This window comes from Poecilia reticulata, chromosome 12 (assembly GCF_904066995.2).
Source record: "Poecilia reticulata chromosome 12, P_reticulata-male-v2, whole genome shotgun sequence".
Classification (NCBI taxonomy): Eukaryota; Metazoa; Chordata; class Actinopteri; order Cyprinodontiformes; family Poeciliidae; genus Poecilia; species Poecilia reticulata.
The window spans coordinates 24,948,247-24,968,640 of record NC_088841.1 but is presented as its reverse complement, the minus strand read 5'-3'; the positions used below and the strand labels follow the sequence as shown (position 1 = coordinate 24,968,640).

The 20,394-nt window shown below is 41.3% G+C and overlaps 1 protein-coding gene across 1 annotated transcript; it reads right to left on the bottom strand.

Annotated features, from left to right (window-relative positions):
- Positions 1-2,491: 2,491 nt before the first annotated feature.
- vldlr (very low density lipoprotein receptor) lies at positions 2,492-20,116 on the bottom strand. The gene is made up of 19 exons (XM_081613508.1): positions 19,622-20,116; positions 16,113-16,232; positions 15,043-15,165; positions 13,602-13,724; positions 11,434-11,642; positions 10,564-10,726; positions 10,355-10,477; positions 10,147-10,269; positions 9,287-9,406; positions 8,795-8,920; positions 8,544-8,715; positions 7,932-8,156; positions 7,736-7,854; positions 7,500-7,639; positions 6,775-6,916; positions 6,550-6,699; positions 3,925-4,002; positions 3,682-3,851; positions 2,492-3,321 (listed from the first exon to the last, which is right to left on the bottom strand). The coding sequence occupies exons 1-19, from the start codon at positions 19,692-19,694 to the stop codon at positions 3,286-3,288; spliced, it is 2,535 nt and encodes an 844-aa protein (XP_081469634.1). The 5' UTR covers positions 19,695-20,116; the 3' UTR covers positions 2,492-3,285.
- Between the last annotated feature and the right edge of the window lie 278 nt (positions 20,117-20,394).

Genomic DNA, 20,394 nt, shown 5'->3' with positions numbered 1-20,394 from the left:
ATTATTTCAATACTTACCCAGCAATAGTTTAGTTTCAAATCACTAAGAGAAACCTGTTCAAAATTAAGAAATTTGTTCAAAAAAGTTTAAACCGTATTAATCACTAAAAATAATAATTTTTCCTCAACCATACTCCAGAAGATAGATATCTGAATGATAGCTGTGCATGATTACTTTCATCCAAGTAATGAAACATTTTTTACAATGCATACTTTAAATTTGTATGATTTAGTCGAGATTCAAACAGCATTAACTATGTACAAAACCTATATTTGTATCTTCAATGGTGTAAACAAAAATGCTTAGAAATTAAACTATGATTTAAGAGACGGGGAGCGATTTTAAAATTGTCAGGATGAATATTAAAAATTGTGATTAAGATTCACATGTGAAATAATTGTTTTGAGGTGTTAAAACTGTTTTTCACTCTTTAAAAAATATCGAAATTTTTTTTTATATCAGGTTTAATTATGATTTGTTTTATGCGTTTGTCTACATATTAGCAGATATTTTTTGTAGATGTTTTAGAAAAATATATACAGGAAAGATTCTCTTTTTTTGATTTTGTTTCTGTTTTATGTATAATAAAGTGAAGTTTTAATAAGTTTGTGTTTCTGCCTGAACCTTTTTCACCTCCACACTTTGTGTTTTTGCCATTGACGTGAATTTAAATGTTATTTCTATACTTGTTTTGTTCTTTGATTTTTCTTTTTTGATTTGTGTATGTAAAAGTTCAAATGACATAAAAACAAAATAAATCAATATATACCTCTGAACTTAGCTGTGGTTCTGGTTCTTCTGGACCTCCTGATGAGTCCTTGATGAGCTCTTAGTGGTTCTGGTGGGTCGGCCTCTCCTGGAAGGTTCTCCACTGTTCCATGTTCTCCATGTTGGATCCTGGTTCTACTGAGGTTCTCTGGAGTCCAGAACCTTACAGATGGTTCTGGAACCGTTTCCAGACTGATAGATGTCAGAGACTTTGTTTCTCTGCTGGTTCTGAGTTTTTTAGATGATGTGTTGCTTTCAGAGATCTTTCATCCATCAGAGGTTCTGTTAAAATAATTTATTGGACCTGCAGGTAATAATCAGGTAATAATCAGGTCTGGGTTTAGAGGGAGATTCAGCTCAACTTTCTAAAAATGTGTTTTTAATCAGTTAGTTCATGATTTAACTAAGGAGTGTGAATAATTTCTCACATGGAGCCACGTTGGTTTTCAGATTTTTTTAATTAATAAAATCCTCATTTGAAAACTGTTTTTTGTATTTAATCAGTTTTTCTTCATCAAATAAAATCAGTTTGATTATCTGAAACATTTCAGAAATCTGTGAAGGAGCAAATAGTTTTTCACAGCACTTCATGTTTCAGGTCCAAAGAAATCAAGCGGTCCAGTCTGGATTTAGAGTAGAATGTTCTGTTGAAGCTGTGACTGGAGTCCAGTTGTTCTGGGTTTCTGGATGAGTCCAGAACCTTCTGGATCCACCAAACCAGATGCTCAGATCTTCTCATCTGGAAGCTTCTGACTAAAACTACAGACATCAGGTTCAATGAGGATCAGATCACTGAGGCTAAAATAACAAATATGTTAATATTAGCCACCTATGTTGCTCTCCATAGAGTGACATCTCATTCACTGGACTTTGAGGGAAATTTAAAAAAAACAGACAATCCTGAGGTTACTGTGAAGGTGGTGTTTCTTGTGCCCATCATTTGTTAAAAGTGGTTCCCAAGGATTTTCTGGGCCCCCCTATGGATTACAATAAAATCCCCCCTCCAAAAAAAAAAAAAGAAAAAGTCAACTGGGCACACTCAACCTATCCAGAATGCTGTGTTCAAATCTAAGTTAATTTCACACTTCAAGTTGCAACAAAACACTACAAACCATCTTTACAGTGAAACATTTGTGTAACTTCAGCCAGACCGCTTCCCCTGACCCCCTGCAATGCCACTGCACCCCCACTAGGGGGCGAACCTCCCACTTTGGGAACCACCGTGTTGAACTTTCCTGAGCCTCTCTGTCCCATTAAGCTTCTACTGGTGCATCAAGATGACTCTGAAAAAGTCAATGAGTCAGTTTGTTTTGGTAGTGAGGGAATAAAACTGGGAAAATGGTTTTGGTTCACATGGTCTGCAGATCCATTGTCAGAATGGGAGCTGCTGGTCTGGGAAGAGGAGGAAACTGAGTTACTGCTGGCCTGGATCTGCACTTTAAGCATCAAATCCAACTGGGGGATAAGAATTTACTAGAGGGGTGCGTTAGTATTCCCACCCGGAATAGCAACGTTACTTTCAAAATATGGATAAAATATTAAAATTATGCATGATTTTCTGCCTGTAGCCCTGGAAATGTAAATTTAAATCCAATACTTTGAGAACCAAGTAGATTTGTTAAGGAAGTGAACCAGGAAGTCCTGAGGCTTTTCTCATTACAGCTGCTTGGATATTTGACCCTTTTCACTCCAACATTAAACCACAAGAACAAAAATATTCCAGAAAGATTTAACACTGATTGTTTTATTTCAAAATGTCTTTGTAATCAGTTCCTTCAGTTACAGATCATTTCATCCTCCTTCACTGTACAAGGCTATAAAAAGTTCACAGCAACAGCACAAACATACAAAATAGTCATTTTTACCAAATTCATGTTTTTCCTCCTCTGGTCCTTAAATAAATCTGAACTCTGGTGAGGAAACCGGCCAGAGCAAAAGAAACGGATTCAAGTCACTTTATACAATCTTATTTACAGAGAACATGATCAAAGTGCATTTAACAGAGTCCTGATTTACAGTCACATCTGAGGGAGGAAATATATTTACACTGTAACCATGGCGACCTCAGCAGCAGCAATAATAATGCGGTAAACAGAAGAAACCCTAATATTAGCCACAAAGCATGATCAGAAATATTAACATCCCATTTCATAATTAAATATTCGTCTTTTAGTCTCCAGACTTGGTTCCTGTTAAGACCTGAGAACTTTGACCCGGTTTAAATCAGAACCAGGAAACGGTTTGATGAAGACTCAGTTCTTCAGTCCAGGCTGGACACAGAAAGACCCTCAGAGAGGAAACTGATCTCTGGACAGCCGGACAGAGACGAGGAAAAGGAAAATCCTCAACACTTTGGAGTGAAGGTGGAAAAACTCCTGGAAGTTTTCACATGATAAATAACATTTCCTCTTCACCACAGATCAGGACTTAATGCACTTCTGAAGGCTTGTGGTTGAACTGTTACGGTGAACCGTTGGCATGGAAACATGGAGGAGGAGGACAAAAACTAAATCCTGATCAGGATAAATCATCGTCTGTGCTCACGATTGAAATCTGGAAAAGAGGAAAAAGATTTTAACACTTTGCAAGAAGAAATGACAGCAATTTAACACATGTCAAAATATTTACTTTTACATTTTATAGATTTAAAAATTTAGTTTTACTAAAAAAAGGTTAAGTTCAAATTTTATTGCATCAGGTAAGAAATTTTCAAGAAAACATTAGTATAAAAACAAAACAAAGCTGATGATTTGTGTAAAATAAGAAAACAGGCTTATTTGGATAGAGAATGACTTTATCTTAAAGATTCACACAAGAGGGTCTGAAGCTAGAAAAGTTCTAATCAAGTAAAACAGACCTGCAGGAGGAAATTATCTATTGAACCTAGAGGCGTCTCCTGGTTGGTCGACTCACCGCTGGGTAGGTGTGGCCCACGTTGGCGCCGTGGCGCGTGATGTCGATGTTGAGGTCTTCTTCTGTGGTTTTCAGGTAGACTGGGTTGTCGAAGTTCATGCTCTTCTGGTTCTTCAGCTGCCAGTTCCTCCACATCAGGTAGGCGCCGGCTCCGGCCATGGCCAGCAGCACTGCAGCAGAGACACAGGCTGGTGGGAAACAGCTCTGACCTTTGACCTCAGAGGAGGAGGCAGCTGTACTTACAGACGGGTAGGACGGCCCAGGCAGCAGCAGAGCCTCTGGCTGTGGAGTCCACCTGGATAGACGTGCTCACATTGGCTTCTGGAAGAGACGAGAGAAAAAATGACAACTTTCATGCACGTTGAACAAGTTTATGGCCTATACAAAACTCATTTATAGAGAAGATTCAAGTCTGTCAGTTCAAAATGAGTCATTTGTCACTAAATACCAAATAAAACCCAAACAGATGCTCACAAAGCTATACACATTGTATAGCTTTGAAAAGCAGAAGTGGTTTTTTAAAGGCTCATTTTCCTGAAGCTAAAAATCAGCGAGTTGTTTTTTATTTGGAGAGCCGAGAATGAAGACCTGCTTTAACATCTGGGACCACTGAGGACCCAACATTTAAGACTTATAGAAACTTTAAGTCTAATTATTTGGTGGCATTTTATTGCAATAAAAAATTATTAAAATCTCCATTCAGAGCCTTACAAGACAGATACTGGTGTAAATCTAAAGCTCACATTCAAAACAAGAAACTGCATCAACTTTTATAAAAGTAGAATTATGAAAAAATGGTTCAAATAGCAAAAGTAAAAACTTCCAGCAGGTTCTGAGGTTTATAAACTACAGTTTGAGTCCAGATCCATTTTCACAGAACATAAATAAGTTTTGAGCCAAAAACTACATGTGCACTTCCCATTTCCTTCCACTAGATGGCACTGCTGTTCTAGATCAGTTCAGAGGCAGATTTCATTATTTAAACTCTTCAGCAGCAGAGAAGCCATTACTGAGTCACATTGTCCTCATTTAGCAACAAGTCACAAGGTTTCCTCAGGTTTCTGATTAAAATTACTCAAGTAAAAATATATGATGCAGGGAAATTCAGTTTGAAGAGTTTCCAGGTTGAAATGATTCATTCATCAACCTCAGCAGGATTAGAAGATCTGAATAATTATAGGTTTGTTTCAGCTCCGATCAGATCAAGACCAAAGCAGCAGAAGAGAAGATTAATTTACTGGATGATTTTAGATCTGAGGAAATCCCAGCATGCTTTAGGTTTTACCTTCAGGCTGCGTTAGAGCTTCACTTTCATTCTCTGAGGAAAAGTCTGTCACTAGGAGAGGAACAACAAACCTTCAGCATTCAAGGTCGTCCCATTTCTGAGTTTTCTCTGAATGTGGATCAGATCTCTGGAGAGTAAACTGGTTTATCTGATGAACGAAAGCAGGAGGCTGGAAAACAGTCGCTGTGGTTTAAACCTCCTGAACTGAATGAGTCCAACTGGGACGTCTGGTCCGGTTCTGGTGAGGAGTGAACTCTGGTCCACCTCCGTCTGCTTTCGGTTGAAGTGAATGCTGGTGCAGTTTGAATGGACCACAGATCGCTCTAAAGCAGGAAGTGGACTACAGAGCAGAGCATTCTGGGTAAACGACCAAAACACTATTTCTGACATACCAAAACAAATTTCAGGGTTTGGTCAGTTTAGCTACATTTAACTAAACATCTTGTTCTCTGAAAACCATCAGTAATTATTATATTCCTGTGAATCATCAAATATCAAGAAGCTGCTGAAATTTCTGAGAAGCTTCAAGTTTGTCTGATCTGTAAAGTGGAGAAAATAAAAGGTTTTCTTCATAAAACCTGCCCACACAGCAAAGCATTCTGGGATTTCAAGTTTGTTTCTCATTGTAAACTGTGAAAAACAAAAACATCTACAACAGTGGAGCCCAAAGTGGGTCCTGGTCGGCCCAGATGAGGCAGCTGGGAAATGGGCTGGACGGGCAGAACCGGCCCAATTAGTCTGCAGCCTTAAAGGGACAGGCGCCAAATTTTCACTGCAAACAGGATCAATAAGAAAATTAAAATCCAGGGTTCTTCAGTCTATTGTAAACCTGCAGATGAGATTTAAATAAGCTTTAAAATATAAAGAGGTAAAGTTGAAAAGGTTTATGGTAAAAATTTCAACAAAATGCGGAACAACTAGAAACTAGAAGGAAAGATGGACAGAAGAGGGCAAAAAGAAAAGGATGCAGTAGAGCTGGGTGACGATTTTATAGCCAAATCAGATTTTGGTTTAAGATTCAATTTTTGAAAAATCTGGATTCCCCTTGCTCCGTTTTTTAGTAAAAGGTCTTAAAAACTCCTTTAAATGGAGTCAAAATGACCATTTAAAGGTCGTCTTTCACCAACAACCTCTGGATGCTTCATTTCTCAGCTGTTATCAGTTAAACCTTCTAATCCTCCTCAGATTCTCTGTGAAATAGAGAAACTGCAGTTTGCTGGTAGCGCCGCCATGAAGACGGTCCAGCGATCTGAGTCCAATTAGTGCTGCAGATTCAGCTGTCAGGTTTCCGTTTGGTGTGAAAAGGATCAGGAGCGAAGCTGCAGGGAGACAAAGAGTCTCTAAGCAACCGGTCGTCCAGCAGGAGGGAAAGGCCAGAGCTGCTCTGCCTTCACGCCTGGAGCAGCTGCAGACGTTTACCCACAACTTAAGATTCAAGACGCAAAGGTTCCCTTCACTCCTCTGGAAGCCTTAAAACCAGGCGAGCGACACTTTCTACATTTATAACGGTAAAAAGAGGAGGATGTTTAGAGGTGAATCCTGCAGCAGACCGATCCCCTCCTGCATGTCGGGTCAGGACTCACCAGGTCTGCAGCGCTGGCCGTCTGCTGCCAGCTCCTGGCCTGCAGGACACACACAGCTGTACTTGGGGGAGTGTTTGTTGATCTGTGGAGCAGGAAGACACAAGAAGCTGCAGCCGCCGTTCTCACTTCTCTCTGTGCACCAGTTGGTTCCTAAAGAGGAAAATTAAAACTTAGAACCTTTTCAACACCAGTCTGGTTTAACCTGGGTGACCTTTGACCTCTTACCGGCCAGCTGGATCAGCTCATGGTAGACGATGACGTCCTGAGGGTCGTTCAGGTTGCTGGCCAGCGTGACGACATCAGAACCAGAGAACTTGTTGGCGCCGTAGATGGCCTTGTTTTCACCGTCGGTCCAGAAAACCCGATCCTGGCAACAGAACCAACATGGCCGACTTTTATATATGGAGCTGCAACCGACTATCATTTCAGTAAATCGTTACTCTGACGACTAATCAATGGAAAAATAAGTCTGATTTTTATTTGACCACTTTATGTATACAATTTTAGAAATTGTGCAAACAAACATTTTACTGCCTAAAACTTTGTATTTTTATGATGTAAAGCACTTTGTATAGAGCATTTCAAATAAATCAACTGATTAAAATGCAGCAGTTCTGTAATAAATCTAATTTACTATAGAAAAGTTAAATCACTTTAGCTTCATTTTAGAAGCTAAAAAGCTTGAGTTTTTGGTGAAACAGAAAGATGTTTTTATAACTCATTCAAAATGAATCTATATTGTAAAGTTTTGACTTAATCACTGCTCTGAATTTACAGTTTCAGGAATTTGTTTTAGCGTTTCCAGTTAACGATTCAATTAATAAATTAGTAATGAATTTAAGCCAAACTTACATAATTACACTTTTAAAGTTAAACGGGTTGAATTTTTAAAAATGGAAACAGTTTTACGTTTTACATGTTGATGAATTTAACCTGAAGGTGAAACGAACCTCGAACACGGTGACGGCGAATGGATGAACCAGATAATCTGCAGACTGCAGCACTTTGTTCCTGTTGTCTCCGTTCAGGTCGACGCTACTGAGCATGTGCAGCTTGGAGTCGACCCAGTAGAGCCGACCTTTGATCAGATCTGAAGAAAGAGAAGTTATCAATTATCTCACCAATCAATAGATTCTCATTTCAGCTGCAGGTTCTCATGTTGGAGACGTTTTGCCTCCCTTCCTACCCAGTGTGATCCCGTTGGGCCACTGGATGTCAGTGGCCACCAGAACCTGCCGGTCCGCTCCGTTCATTCCAGACTTCTCGATCTTAGCTGGCTCTCCCCAGTCAGACCAGTACAGAAACCTGAGACCAGTACAGAAAGTGTCCAGTCAGCTGACCAGACCAGCAGTCAGTTAAAAACCCAAAACGTTTCCACCCACCCAGATAAAGGATCCACAGCGATGGAGGCGGGTTCCCTCAGGCCCGTGTTGAACAGAACTTTCCGTTTGGTTCCGTTAAAGTTCGCCACAGAAATGGTTTTGGCTCCCAGATCGGACCAGTACAGGTTGTTATAGATCCAGTCCACAGCGATGCCCAGAGGAGTCTGGACGTTATCGATCACCTTCTTATGGACGCCGACGTCGCCTCGCCTGTCCAGGACGGTGCTGGAAATAAAAAACGGATCAGTTTGTCACCTTTAAATGGCTCAAGATGAACAAAAAGTGATTTTCAAGATGCAAAATTACAGTAAATAATCCAAAAGTCAGTCAGCAGATAGCCTCATTTCATTTTGAAGAAATGACTTCTGGGCTTCGTTCACACTGCAGCCTGAAGTGAACTAAAGCCATGTTTTCTTTTGCCTTCATGGAAAATGCATCTGATCTTTTCATGGTAAGAATTTATCATTTATAAATATAGATCATCATGTCAAGACAAAAAAAATAAAGCTCTCCCAGTGCCAACAGTAGAAATGCACTCAAACAAGGGAGGGTCTTACTGCTGTCAATCATGCTTGTGTTCAATAGCTCTAATAATGGAAAATAAACCCCAACCTGTAAATGGCCCTCTGTCCCAGGTCGGCCCAGAAGATGGTCTGCTGGTTGAAATCTGCATCCAGAGCTGCTGCGTTTCTCTGCTGCTCTACAATCTGTGTGTACTCCTTCCTCTCCAGACCCAGACGGCGAATATCACGGCGGTTGGTGAAGATCAGGCACGGCTCCTTACCTGAAGCCGGAGGAAAAGAAGTTTGTAAAAACCAGGAAAGGAGAAAATGTCCAAAACTAAAAGTTCACCAGATGCTCACCAACAGCCTTGCAGACGCTGGTAGCCGGATCCATCTGGTAGCCGTTATGACATTCACACTTATAGCCGCCCTTCAGGTTGATGCAGATCTGACTGCAGATACCAGGATTCATGCACTCATTGATGTCTGCATCAAGAGAACAGGAATCGTTTAGAAATGGAAAGCTGCACAACCACCATCTTAAAATCTCAAGTTACTATATAAAATTAAGAAACAAGACATTGAAATCTCTAATTTCAGTTTTTTAGCCAGTTAAATATTCCAGCATTCAGTTCACTACTGGTTGCAAAAGGTAGGAAATGAAACACCGAGTGACTGATTGAGTTTATGGCAGGAGGGATCAGAGGATGTACCAAAGGTTCATCACAGAATAAACATGAAGTGAAATCCTGCAGCGTCGGACACGCCTCTATGGATCAGGATTGTAGTTGAAACTAAATCAGTCTAAACTGAATCCCTTCCTTGAACCCGTCGGGTGACAGCAGCTCGTACCTCCGCAGGTCTTGTGGTCGATGAGCTGCAGTCCAGGTGTGCAGTCGCATTCGAAGCCGATCACCATGTCTTTGCAGATGTGGGAGCAGCCGCCGTTGTTCAGGAGACACTCGTTCACGTCTGAAACAAGAAAAGCCACAGTTAATGTAGGAGCAACACAGGAGTCTTCTACAAAAATGTAAAAAAAAAAAAAAACAATTTGTGCTTTACACAGATTTGCTTTTGCAAGTTTACAACTCCTTCAGACTAGCCAGCAGCATTTGGCAAACAGCTGAGCTCATAGGAGCTACTTGCTGAAATGCTGGTAAAAACAAAGCAGGGGTGCTCAAGTCCGGTCCTCGAGAGCTACCATCCTGCAACTTTTAGAAATATCCTTACTCCAACAGACCGGGATCAGCTCTAAACAGGCCTGGTAACGAGCCTCTCATTTGATCCAGGTGTGTTGGAGCAGGGAAGCATCTGAAAGTTGCATGACGGTAGCTCTTGAGGACTGGACTTGAGCACCCCTGCATTAAAGGGTTAATAGAGAAGCCATGCTGTGACGACTTCCTGAAGTCTGAGTTTCAGGAAGAGCAGAAAGTTTTTAAAGAGACAGAGACCCAATTTCAAGGTGTTAATCAGGAAGTAAAATTGATTCCAAGTCTTGTTTGATGAATAAAGCATTGATATTTTGGTAACAGCTACCAAAATATAAAATGCAACAAAGCTGACATTTAAAAGGAGGATCAAACATTATAATGCAGGTTAGTAAAGAAAAACAGACTTTAAAATTCATCTCATCCTTTCAGGATCATTAAAACCATAGAAGCTCCAGATGTTGATTCATCAAGTTGCATAATTTAGTCTCATCTAAAACTCACTGCACTCGTTGATCGGCTCGTCGCTCCAGTCTGGACAGTCTCTGATCTTGTTGCACACTTTGCTCATTTCGATACATTCTCCGCTGCGACACTTGAACTTCTCTGGCCCGTTGCACTGAGTCACTGAGAAACAGGAAGTTAGTCCAGATGATCACTAATCCAACATGAAGAGTTTCAATGCAGGAGGACGTTTGGTTTTAAGTCTCACGGTTCCTGCAGTTCATTTCATCTGATCCGTCGTCACAGTCTCTGTAGCCGTTACACTGTCTGCTTCCCTGGATGCAGCTGCCATCGTCACATTTAAACTTATCCGGGTCACAACTCCGTGCAGCTGCAAACAAAAACTACAACTTTACTTCCTGCTAAAGGAAAATCGGTGAAACGGAAGCTGGAAATGGTTTGGGCATCGTAACGTACGACAGTTTGCCTCGTCGCTGCCGTCCTTGCAGTCGGGGTCGCCGTCACATCTCCACTTCTTGTGGATGCATTCTCCAGAGCTGCACTGCATCTCGCTGGGCAAACACTTGGCGGGCGGCGTCGGGTGGCGGCCGCACCGAGCCGGAGCTTCATCTGACTGGTCCTGCAGAAACAAATCAGGATATTTTACTTAAATGCTAATATTTCAGCTACAATCTGAACCTTTTGGTTTTTCTAGAGCCCCTAATTATGACTAAATGTATAGATGAGGATTAATGAAGGTTGCAGTTGCACATTTTATTCATCATAATGTGCAGTTTTCTGGATTGAATTTTGTTTTTCTACAACATGACATTTGGTTTGCATTAAATGTTTTTGCACTGTAAAAATTTAGGTTTTTCAAATTGTTTGCATGCAGATTAGACCAATCTGGTTTTTCACACCAATGCACTCTTCAGGTGTCCAGAGTGACGTCAGTCTAAGAAATACCAGCTTGTTTACATCTGAACTCGTAATTATTGAAACAACTATTTTATACATTTGTCATTTAATTTTGCTAAAGGAAAAATGTAATTAAAATTGGAAATCCGATATAAAACTTTAAAAATATGAGACTTTGCAGCTTCTCATCCCTCTAGTTTGATTAACAAAGGATAGAAATTTTCCACATGCAATTTTTAAATTAAATGTTAAGAAATTATTCGTTTTAAATAATTTTATATTTCAGACACCACCATCTCTTTTCCTATCAGAAACAATTTCTTGGAGAATTTAAATATTTTAATTCTGACCTGTAAATCCCTAAAAATCACCAGTAGAAAACAGCCGTTCAGTCCTCAGACCTGATGATTCTCCTTAGTTTCCTCTCACCTGACAGTCGACGTCGTCGTCACACACCCAGTTGGCCGGGATGCAGGACGCGTTCCCACACTGGAACTCGTTGGGAGCGCAGGACGACGGCGCGCAGTCCACCTCGTCCGAGCCGTCGCCACAGTCGTCCTCGCCATTGCACACAAAGTTCCTGGAGACGCAGCGGCCGCTGGCGCAGGTGAACTCGTTCAGAGCGCAGGTGACGTTACCTGGAGGAGTCAGAGGGTTTATCAGGTTCTGATTCCAACTGCAGGAACTCTGATCCACATCCACCGAGGCAGAAACTGCAGTTGAACTGAGCCAATCAGGTTTCTGCAGCTCAGCTTCCCATAATCAATACCAGCTGATCAGGCTGATACTCAAGTTTCCATTAATAAATTAAAAATAATCCTTTTCTGGGTTATATAGGGAGTACTCCACCTAAAACTAAAAAAGATTAAAGGACTCATTAGGGCAAAAGGCAACATTCAGACAAAACAAAGACATGAGAGAAGGTGGTGACATCAAAGGGCCATGAAACCAGGTGGCTGTGGCCCTCAGCATAGTCCAATAGAGGTGTTGTTATCGAGGAACAATGTCCTTGTGAGCACTCAGCTCCATGTATAACAGGAGGGAAGGAGCGTCGTGTTTTCATATCTTCAGAGATTAGAGATCTGCCATCCTTCCAAGGCCACATGGGGGAAGCCAATTCAGAAACAGAATGTCTTAGATTATAAATGTCAATCTTCCCTAAAGTCTCCGATGCATCTCGGTTCCCAATCATCCAAATTAGTTTGGTCGTTCCACTGAACCAGAACTAGCAACTTCTCCAAGATCGATTCCAACTCGTTAGTGAGTTTTAGAGTCCTCATCTCTGTCCACACCAGCAGTCTCAGTGTTTACTAGTTCGGCCAAGTCTGTCGATAATCCAGGAATCTACAAGCTCCAAACAGCAGAAATCCTGTTGTGAATAAATCCAGGAGCCCTCTTGTCCTGACAGCAGGACAAGAGGGCTCCTGTGCCCAGACTTTGTCAAAAATGTAATCAATTGCATTGAGAGATCGGTTGACCAGATCCATAATTTGTAGATTTGGATGTGCAAAGAAAAGCTCCAAAAATATAGAAAAGACAAAAACAGAGCAAGCAGGGCAGGGAGGAAGCAGAGGAAAAAAAAGCATCCGTCTTCATCAAGAGAAGCCAAAATGAAATTCAGACTTCATAGTCAAAAGTCAACTGGAACGACCTCTGAAGTAAGAAACTGGAAAAATCAACCCCACAAAGTTACAGCTTAAGAGACCAAATGTGTATTTCAAAATGGCCGCCGTTTGTGTCAGTTATACGATGTAGAATTGTTTATTTTACAAGACGTATGCAAGAGCGTCCAAGACTCAAATTAAAAACTGGCGTTTGCTTATGGAAAGAAAAGCTTCTAGACTTGATACCAAGTTGGTTAAATATTATGTCTTCAATTCAATGCCGTTTTTATCCTTTTACTGCCAAATCATAGCAACCAATCCCTGCACTTGGAGAATTATTGTGGAAATTAACAAAATCAAATACAAAATTTTTAACCAGTACAGTTTATTGTAGATTTCTCCAACTGTACTAAATAGCCGTCTTGGCCTTTACTTGATGGGAGGGGGTATCAAAATCCAGGAGTGTTCAGTAATATGCAATTGGCATTTTAACACATTCTGGCACAACCGGCCCTTTAAAACATTTAGGATCTACATTTGTCCCAAACCAAAGATGTTTGACACCCCAGCTCCAATGACCAAAAAAAAAAAAAAAATCTAGCAAAGTTTTTCCTCAGACTTGGCGACATGTGAAGCTTTGCTCCGTCCTGATCGATGACCTTTACCTCATGTCTTTCCTTCGCTCAGTTTGATTTCCCGTCCCTCACCTGCTAAAGGCCACTGGAGCCAACATTAAAATAAATACAGCTGGAGTTGCATGGAATGAGTGTCTAAATCAATATGAACTATTGATTGAACATACTTCAGACATTTTGTTCATCAATCCCAGGAGAAAACACTGAACTGCTCTCAATGCCTCACCTTCAGGATCATAAATCATCTAAAAGTCGACACATTGCTGCCGATTGCAGCTCAACAGGGAAACGACGGATTCAAAGGTCAAATAATTACCGAGGCGTTGAGAAAACACGGAGGAAAGCAGCTTCCACCCACCACAGTTGACTTCATCCTCTCCTTTGTCGCAGTCCTTCTCTCCGTCACATTTCCAGAAGATGGGGATGCAAAGCGTGGTTCCCGGGCCGCAGCTGAACTCGTTAACACGACACGTCCTCATGTCTGCAGACAGAAACGACACGCTGAGGTCAGCGACCAGAACCAGACCACAAAGAAACGCAGCAGCAACACAAGACGACGTTACAGGAACATGACAAACTGCAAGAATCAATATTTGGTCTGAAATTACATGTGAAGCGTCACAGAACTACAGAAATGCTAAAATATTGCATCTACTTTCCTGACATTATGCAGCATCAAGAATGAAAATGTTTGGGGAATAATTATAGATGATTGTGATTTTCATTTAGAAGTGTTTTCCTCTCGCTGTCTGTTAAACTTCAGACTCTCACACAGATATCAGCCCTGGAGAGAAATCGCTGCCAACCGAAAAGATGAGATGACCTTATGTGTGTAGAACCTGAAGACAAAGCTTCCCTTCTGTCTCTTATTCATCCCTCTCTTCTCTGAAAATAAGACGAGCTGGAAGTTATCAGAACGCAGTTTTCATGAAAGCTTAGTAAAAAAAAAACCTCACATAAGTCGTCTGTGGTTCTTTTTCTATGTAGGTTCAGAAAATATCAAGCATCGTTACAGATAACTAGATGAGGAAACAGAACCAAGTCAGGTCAAAACAAAGTTTTAACAATACTTCTTTACATGAACCAATTAAAATCAGGCATCTATGGAGCCAAAATGAGCCCAAAAAGCAGATTTGTCCCATTTAATCATATCCAATAGTTTTCAAAGCTTAATGTTTCATTTTATTAAACTTTTACGTCGTTTATGCGAAACATGAGTCAAGTCTGCACCAGAAGCAGGAGATCTGAACATAAACAGGTGAAATTATAAAATGTTTGTTAGTAAATGCATCACATTCTTGTAGGAATCATTTCTGAGAAAGTTTAGCTTGCTTTAAATTTGATGCACAAGTTAAACTTGCAGAGCAAAACAAGAAAAAAAAAAAGCTAATTCATTGAAACAAGCATGAAGCAAAGTTTAACTATTGCAGGAATCAGGAATGTGGGGGAGGAGTCAGTGGGTTAAAATTAAAGCCAGACACTTTCAGCTGCTGATCTGAAGCAGACAGCTGGTCAGACGTCGGCGTGACGCAGCAGCAGCTCTGATAGCTGAACATGACCTGAAAACGACCCGGTCGCGACCTTCAGAGCCAACAGCTGCAGCAGTAAACATGACAGAGCAGAACTGGATCAGCAGGAGACCGATCCAAACTCAGCACGAAGTGATCATTTCTGATTAAAATGAGGCTTAATACCTTTTCACTGGCAGGATTAACTTTCCCCCACAGCTTCAGAGTTTAAGTTCTTTGTCGACTGAAACCCAAGCGCATCTGAACAAGTTGCATTGTGGGAGAACTTACGGCAGATTTCTACACTCTCGTCGGATGCGTCCTCGCAGTCCGGCTCGCCGTCGCAGTGCCAGCGCTTCGGGATGCACTGACCGCTGCGGCACACGAAGTCGGCATCGGCACACGTCTTCTGAACTGCAACAGAATCAGAAGGATTTAAATACTGCAGTGGAATCCGGTTTAGTTTGGTTCTTACACAGCCAACAAACTAGTCCTGCATCTTTAGTTTGGACCATCTGGTGTTTAACTGAGGCTGAGAAAAGAAAGGAGTCAAGATTAAACATTAAAATCTCAGATTCTGGTGATTTTGCAACATTTTGGTCGATTCGTTTCCCACTTCCTGCAGGATGAGGAGCAGAAAGTGTGAAAATCTTCATTAAAGTCCAGCATGTTCCCAGCTAAATGTTGCTACATGCAATTGGCACATTTCCCTGCATATTTAATGCTTTTTTTCTAGAAACACATTTAAACTAGGAGTTCAAATCGCATTATGTCATAATTTCTTGTTCATAAAGGATTAAAACGCCCCATCCCCCCTCCTCTTATTCTTTCCTTGCTGTGTTTTATTGAATGACCCAGATAGTTGAACACATTGGATCCAGATTTAGCTCCGCTGTGCTTTTCCTTCCTGCAGGTTCTCAAACCGTCGCCTTCCTGGTTCAGAATCAGATTAGCTCTGATTTATTGAAGCGGTTTGACATCAATATGCAGCAGCTTTCAGAACTTCATGCATCTTTCACACGTTTTTGATTCGCTTCAAACTGATGTGCACAGAAACGTTGCAAAAAAACCACAGAGCAGTCGAGACAGAACTACAGGCCTAGTCAAAGCAAATTTACACACAAGATAACGTGACATTTATCTAAATAAGAATAAACTTATGTTATGTTCTTGGTGTGTTAAAAAAAAAAAAGTAGAAATTGGCTGATCAGTACTGAATTCAAGTGGAAAGTTGAGTGGAAGGAAAAAGTCTTGACCGTTTTTACAACTATTTTCACGTTGAACTGCCTCGTTGCTGAAATGTGGTAAACTAATAAACTCCATTGATCCAGACGTCTGATCAGTTTTCCGTTCCTCCTCACCACAGGATCTCTCGTCGCTGCCGTCGGTACAATCCTCATCGCCGTCACATTGCCACACAGACGGGATGCAGCGGCCGTTTCCACACTGGAACTGGTTGGTTTCACATTCAGTCTTCGTACCTGCAGAGACAAACGTTAGAACTTCCTGAAACTTAAAAACGTTTCTACAGAGTTAAAGGGTCTCAGTTATCGTTTTGCTCCATTTATGCCAACTTCATAACTGCAGAAGGAGTTTAAACATCAACAGGTTCTGATTGTATTAATATCAAACCTCGAGACAAATATTCATTCATTCACCAAACATGAAGCAAAAACAGTGAAGAAACAAACGTTTAGCTTTTATGGTTTAGTGCATTTTATTTTGAAATGAGATCCAACTCCAGTCGTCCTGAATTGACCTGAAGAAACGATTAATCCTGAGGTAAAGCGTTTGTGTCGTTTGCTCCAGCTGCAGGTTCAATAATTTAAACAGAAGCACTTTAATGTCACTTCCTGCTCCAACAGGAATGAAACCAGCGTTTCCAGCCTGAAGGTCGGCGCCGTGACCCGGTTTGCTGCGGCCGACACCGGAACATGTTCCTAAAATAACCCCGACCTTGAGGCTGGCGCCACGCTGCAGCCGTCCAGGTGGGGAAATGGAGCGCTCCTGCCTGTTTAAATCAAACATCCACCCCAGAAGAAGCAGACGGAGAAACGCAGCCATGATGGAAAACTGAAAGTGGGTCAGGAGAACCTGGATGGGCTCGGAACCGGAACAGCTTCGGGTCTCAGCGTGGAGCGGACCTCGACCCAGATATGGTTTAAAAAATAAAACTAAGCTCAAACATTATGAATGACGCTAGGCTAGTTGTTCAACTCAGGTTCTACATATTTGATGCATTTGGTATTTAAACAGCAGGAAAATGACAAACAAGCAGAAAGGAAGTAAAGTCATTTAGAAAAAGATTATTTTTCCACTAGTAGCTGAATAGTCTTGTTGGACTTTCAAAATTGTCACTTATTTTTTTAGATAAGCTGAAACGGGTTAATTGGTAAAAGTTTTATCACCATAATTTAACAAATGTGATAAAATCCATTTTAAATATTTAAAAATTAAACATCCAAAAACAGAAAACCACACAACCAAAACAAAATTCCCCTTAAAAATATCAAAACTCCTCCTGCTGATGATCCTGTAGCTTTAAAACATCTGAAGTCATGAACCCACCCCGTCGACGCCTTCTGGTTCTAAAACTTATTTACCTTAAAGTTACAGCCCAGCCAGGCTGGCCAAACAACTGCCTGAAGGAAAAGTTGTGACTCACCACAGAGTCTAAATGCTGACTAAGCAAATGGAGATCCTGCAAGGCAAACCTCAAAAGTGGAATTACAAACTTCCACTTTTCCAGACTCAAATTTGTGACTTTCTGCAGAAATTGACACTTTCCTGAAGACAACTCTTTTTTTTCATTAATAAAAACCACAAGTTTCCTACTTTGACAAATATTCAACTCCTTAAAATCCTTCCATCTTTAACCACATTTAGACCTGAAAAGCCAAAATCAGGTTGCAAGAACTTTAAATTTTGCATGTTTTACTTGCTTACAAGCCTGAAAAGACTTGAAACTGTTAATATATTTAATAAAGTCCATGTCAGAGGTACAGCAGTAAAAACAAAGAGTCAAACTGTAGATTCTGCTCTTTTGTTCCTTCAGGTTTGCTCCCCCATGGAGCTGCTGCAGCACAAACCCATCGACTAGCTGCCACTTCCCCCTCTGATCAACACCTCAGCAGTTGGACGAACCTGCAAGGAGCAGCGCTTCCTTCTCTGCAGTCACTCCTGGTTTTAAAGATTTGACAGCTAAAGGCTGTAAAAACAAGAGGCTGGATGAATGTGACCAGCTAAATTAGACACTTTAACAAGTATTTACACCATTTTGACTCTGAATTCAAAGGATCTTTGATCATTAAAGAGACATTGATGGTAAATTTGAGCTCTAAAATGACACCCAGTCATCTGCATCAAATTAAAAATAGAACATTATTGTGCTCTACATAAATGCCGTCACACTGGAGGTCATGGTGATTCAGTTCTCCCCAGTAACAAACGGCTGCAGCATGCTGCTCTCCGCCCACTAAGAACCCCACACTCTGACGCCCCCCGCCAGGCTTCCCACAGCCCAGGATCTGGGTCTCACTCAGCATCGCAGTAACCATGGAGGGGGAGAAGAAGAAAAAACATAAAACATGCATTTTAATCAGGCCAGCCTGCTTCTGCTCTCGTCTCACTAATCTGCAAAGCATTTTGGTCAAACGGTCCGAATCTGAGCGATAGCAGCTCGTTTTGGGGGGACGAGGCTCTTATCAGGCCCCCTGGAGCCGACCGAGGCCAGAACCGGAGGAGAAACGCATTTCCTGCAGACATCAAATCATTTATAAGATATTAAAGACTCAACACAAACAAACCGTGGCTCAAATTGTACCAGCCATCAGCTTTGTAAACCCAGGCATCAAAAACATTCCTCACGTTTTAGAAAATATGTTTTCTAAAAATACACCCACAAGAAAAAGAAAAGCTTGAACATAAAGCCAGCATTATTTAAAAAAAAATGCTGGCTTCTTTTTACAAAAAGAAAATTTGATAGGGAGAATATACAAATCTTAATGTCTCGTTTAAAAATATATATAAATATCTTCCAAATAAAACAATTTGAATCTAGATTCAACATAAAATTACAGAAATATTTATATGAAAAAATCTTTACATCAACTAAAATAAAAAAAATTAAGCCAACTCCCCATTTAGAGGCAAAATTCAAACATTTTAATTAAAAAAACCATTAAATCTCCAGTTAACTGACAACTGTGGAAAAGATTATCCATTTAAAACCATAATATTTAACAGCTGTATGAACACTATATTGGTTTCTGAGTCTATATTAATGTTTTTATCTGATTTTCTGGCTTAAATTAGAAGTTTCGCTCGTTCATGTCCAACCTGCACCTGGACACTCAGCAGATAATTAGCCTTCATTCGGATCCCCTGCGGCGGCCGCTGATTGGCCTAAATCACCGGCCCTCCTCCCCTCCGGAGCGCCAAACTATTCCCAGTTTTAATCCAAGATGTTAATCCGCAGTTTGCTCCTTTCCTCGGCTTTCACTTAAAAGAATAAATAAATAGATTAGGATCGTCGCAGAGGCTGAGGGGGTTGGTGATGATGGCTGAGGCGAAATCACAAGACACTGACGCAAAAAACGAAGCGGTTTAGGTGCTGAGCAGACAAATTAAGGGTTTAAATCTTTGTTTTTAGAGATTATTCTTTTTAAACCAGAGTGGGAATTCATTCGAGATTAATTAAACTTACAAATACTGACTGACTAAGCTCGAAGAATGTGGTTTGTTTGCTAATTAGACGGCTAACAAGTGCATGAAGGTGCAGCCCGGACACAGGTGTACAGCTCGGTTAATGCTAGCTTAACCGCCCCGAACACCGGAGCGTTTAACCGGACAAACCGCAGCGGGCTCTTACCGTGGACGGTACCGCAGTGCTGGAGCCACATTAGCAGCAGCAGGAGGAGGATCCGTGGTACGGACGTGACCATCTCCGGTTCGGAGGAGTCACCGTTCGGTCGCTGCTGCTAGCTGAGCTGAGCTGGGCGCCCGCGAGCTCCCTGCCTGCCTGGCTTCTCCTGGCTCGCGCTGGCCTGCTCCTGCTTTTTCTTACGGTTCTGCCGGTCGGTCCGCGCGCTAGCTGAAAACACACCCAGGAGCTGTGGAGCGGAGCGGGCAGCTTTTATAGTCCGGAGGTGGCACGCGCCGCTGAGGAGGACTGCGTGCGCACCGGGAGAAGACGAATGGAGAAAAGCACAACAACCGTAGAGCCCCGCGCGCCCTTTTTATAGCGTTCCGGGGTGATTCCAGTTCCGTCCAGTCCGTTTAAAATCCATTTTTTTTTAAAAAGCGGTTAGCGGTACCGGACCGGTACCGGGTGGTAATCGGTGCTGCACAGAGCCGTGGAGGGGGTTCTCCTCCTTCAGTGCGTCTGCTGCAGATTGTTAACCCTTCACTACCCCAACAAATTAATTAATTAATTAATTAATACCGCAGAAATCCCAACCAGCTTGATCCAATTTAGGAAATCTGACTTTTTAATATCAGACAGAACATTAAGAAGAACAACACTTTTTACATAATTATATATAACAAGTAAATATGCTTAAAAAACTGGTTGAATTACATTAATTAACATTTCTATGGAGTGCCGTTTGTAACACTGTCAAAAATTAACAGTAATAATTTGGG

Bases quoted from the DNA above. Each gene is read 5' to 3' on its own strand.
- vldlr (XM_081613508.1), bottom strand. From the start codon at position 19,694: ATGGTCACGTCCGTACCACGGATCCTCCTCCTGCTGCTGCTAATGTGG. The intron at 16,233-19,621 runs GTAAGAGCCCGC...TTGTCTCTGCAG, and splicing joins GCACTGCGGTACCGTCCACG to GTACGAAGACTGAATGTGAA. The intron at 3,852-3,924 runs GTAAGTACAGCT...TCTCTGCTGCAG, and splicing joins CTGGGCCGTCCTACCCGTCT to TGCTGCTGGCCATGGCCGGA.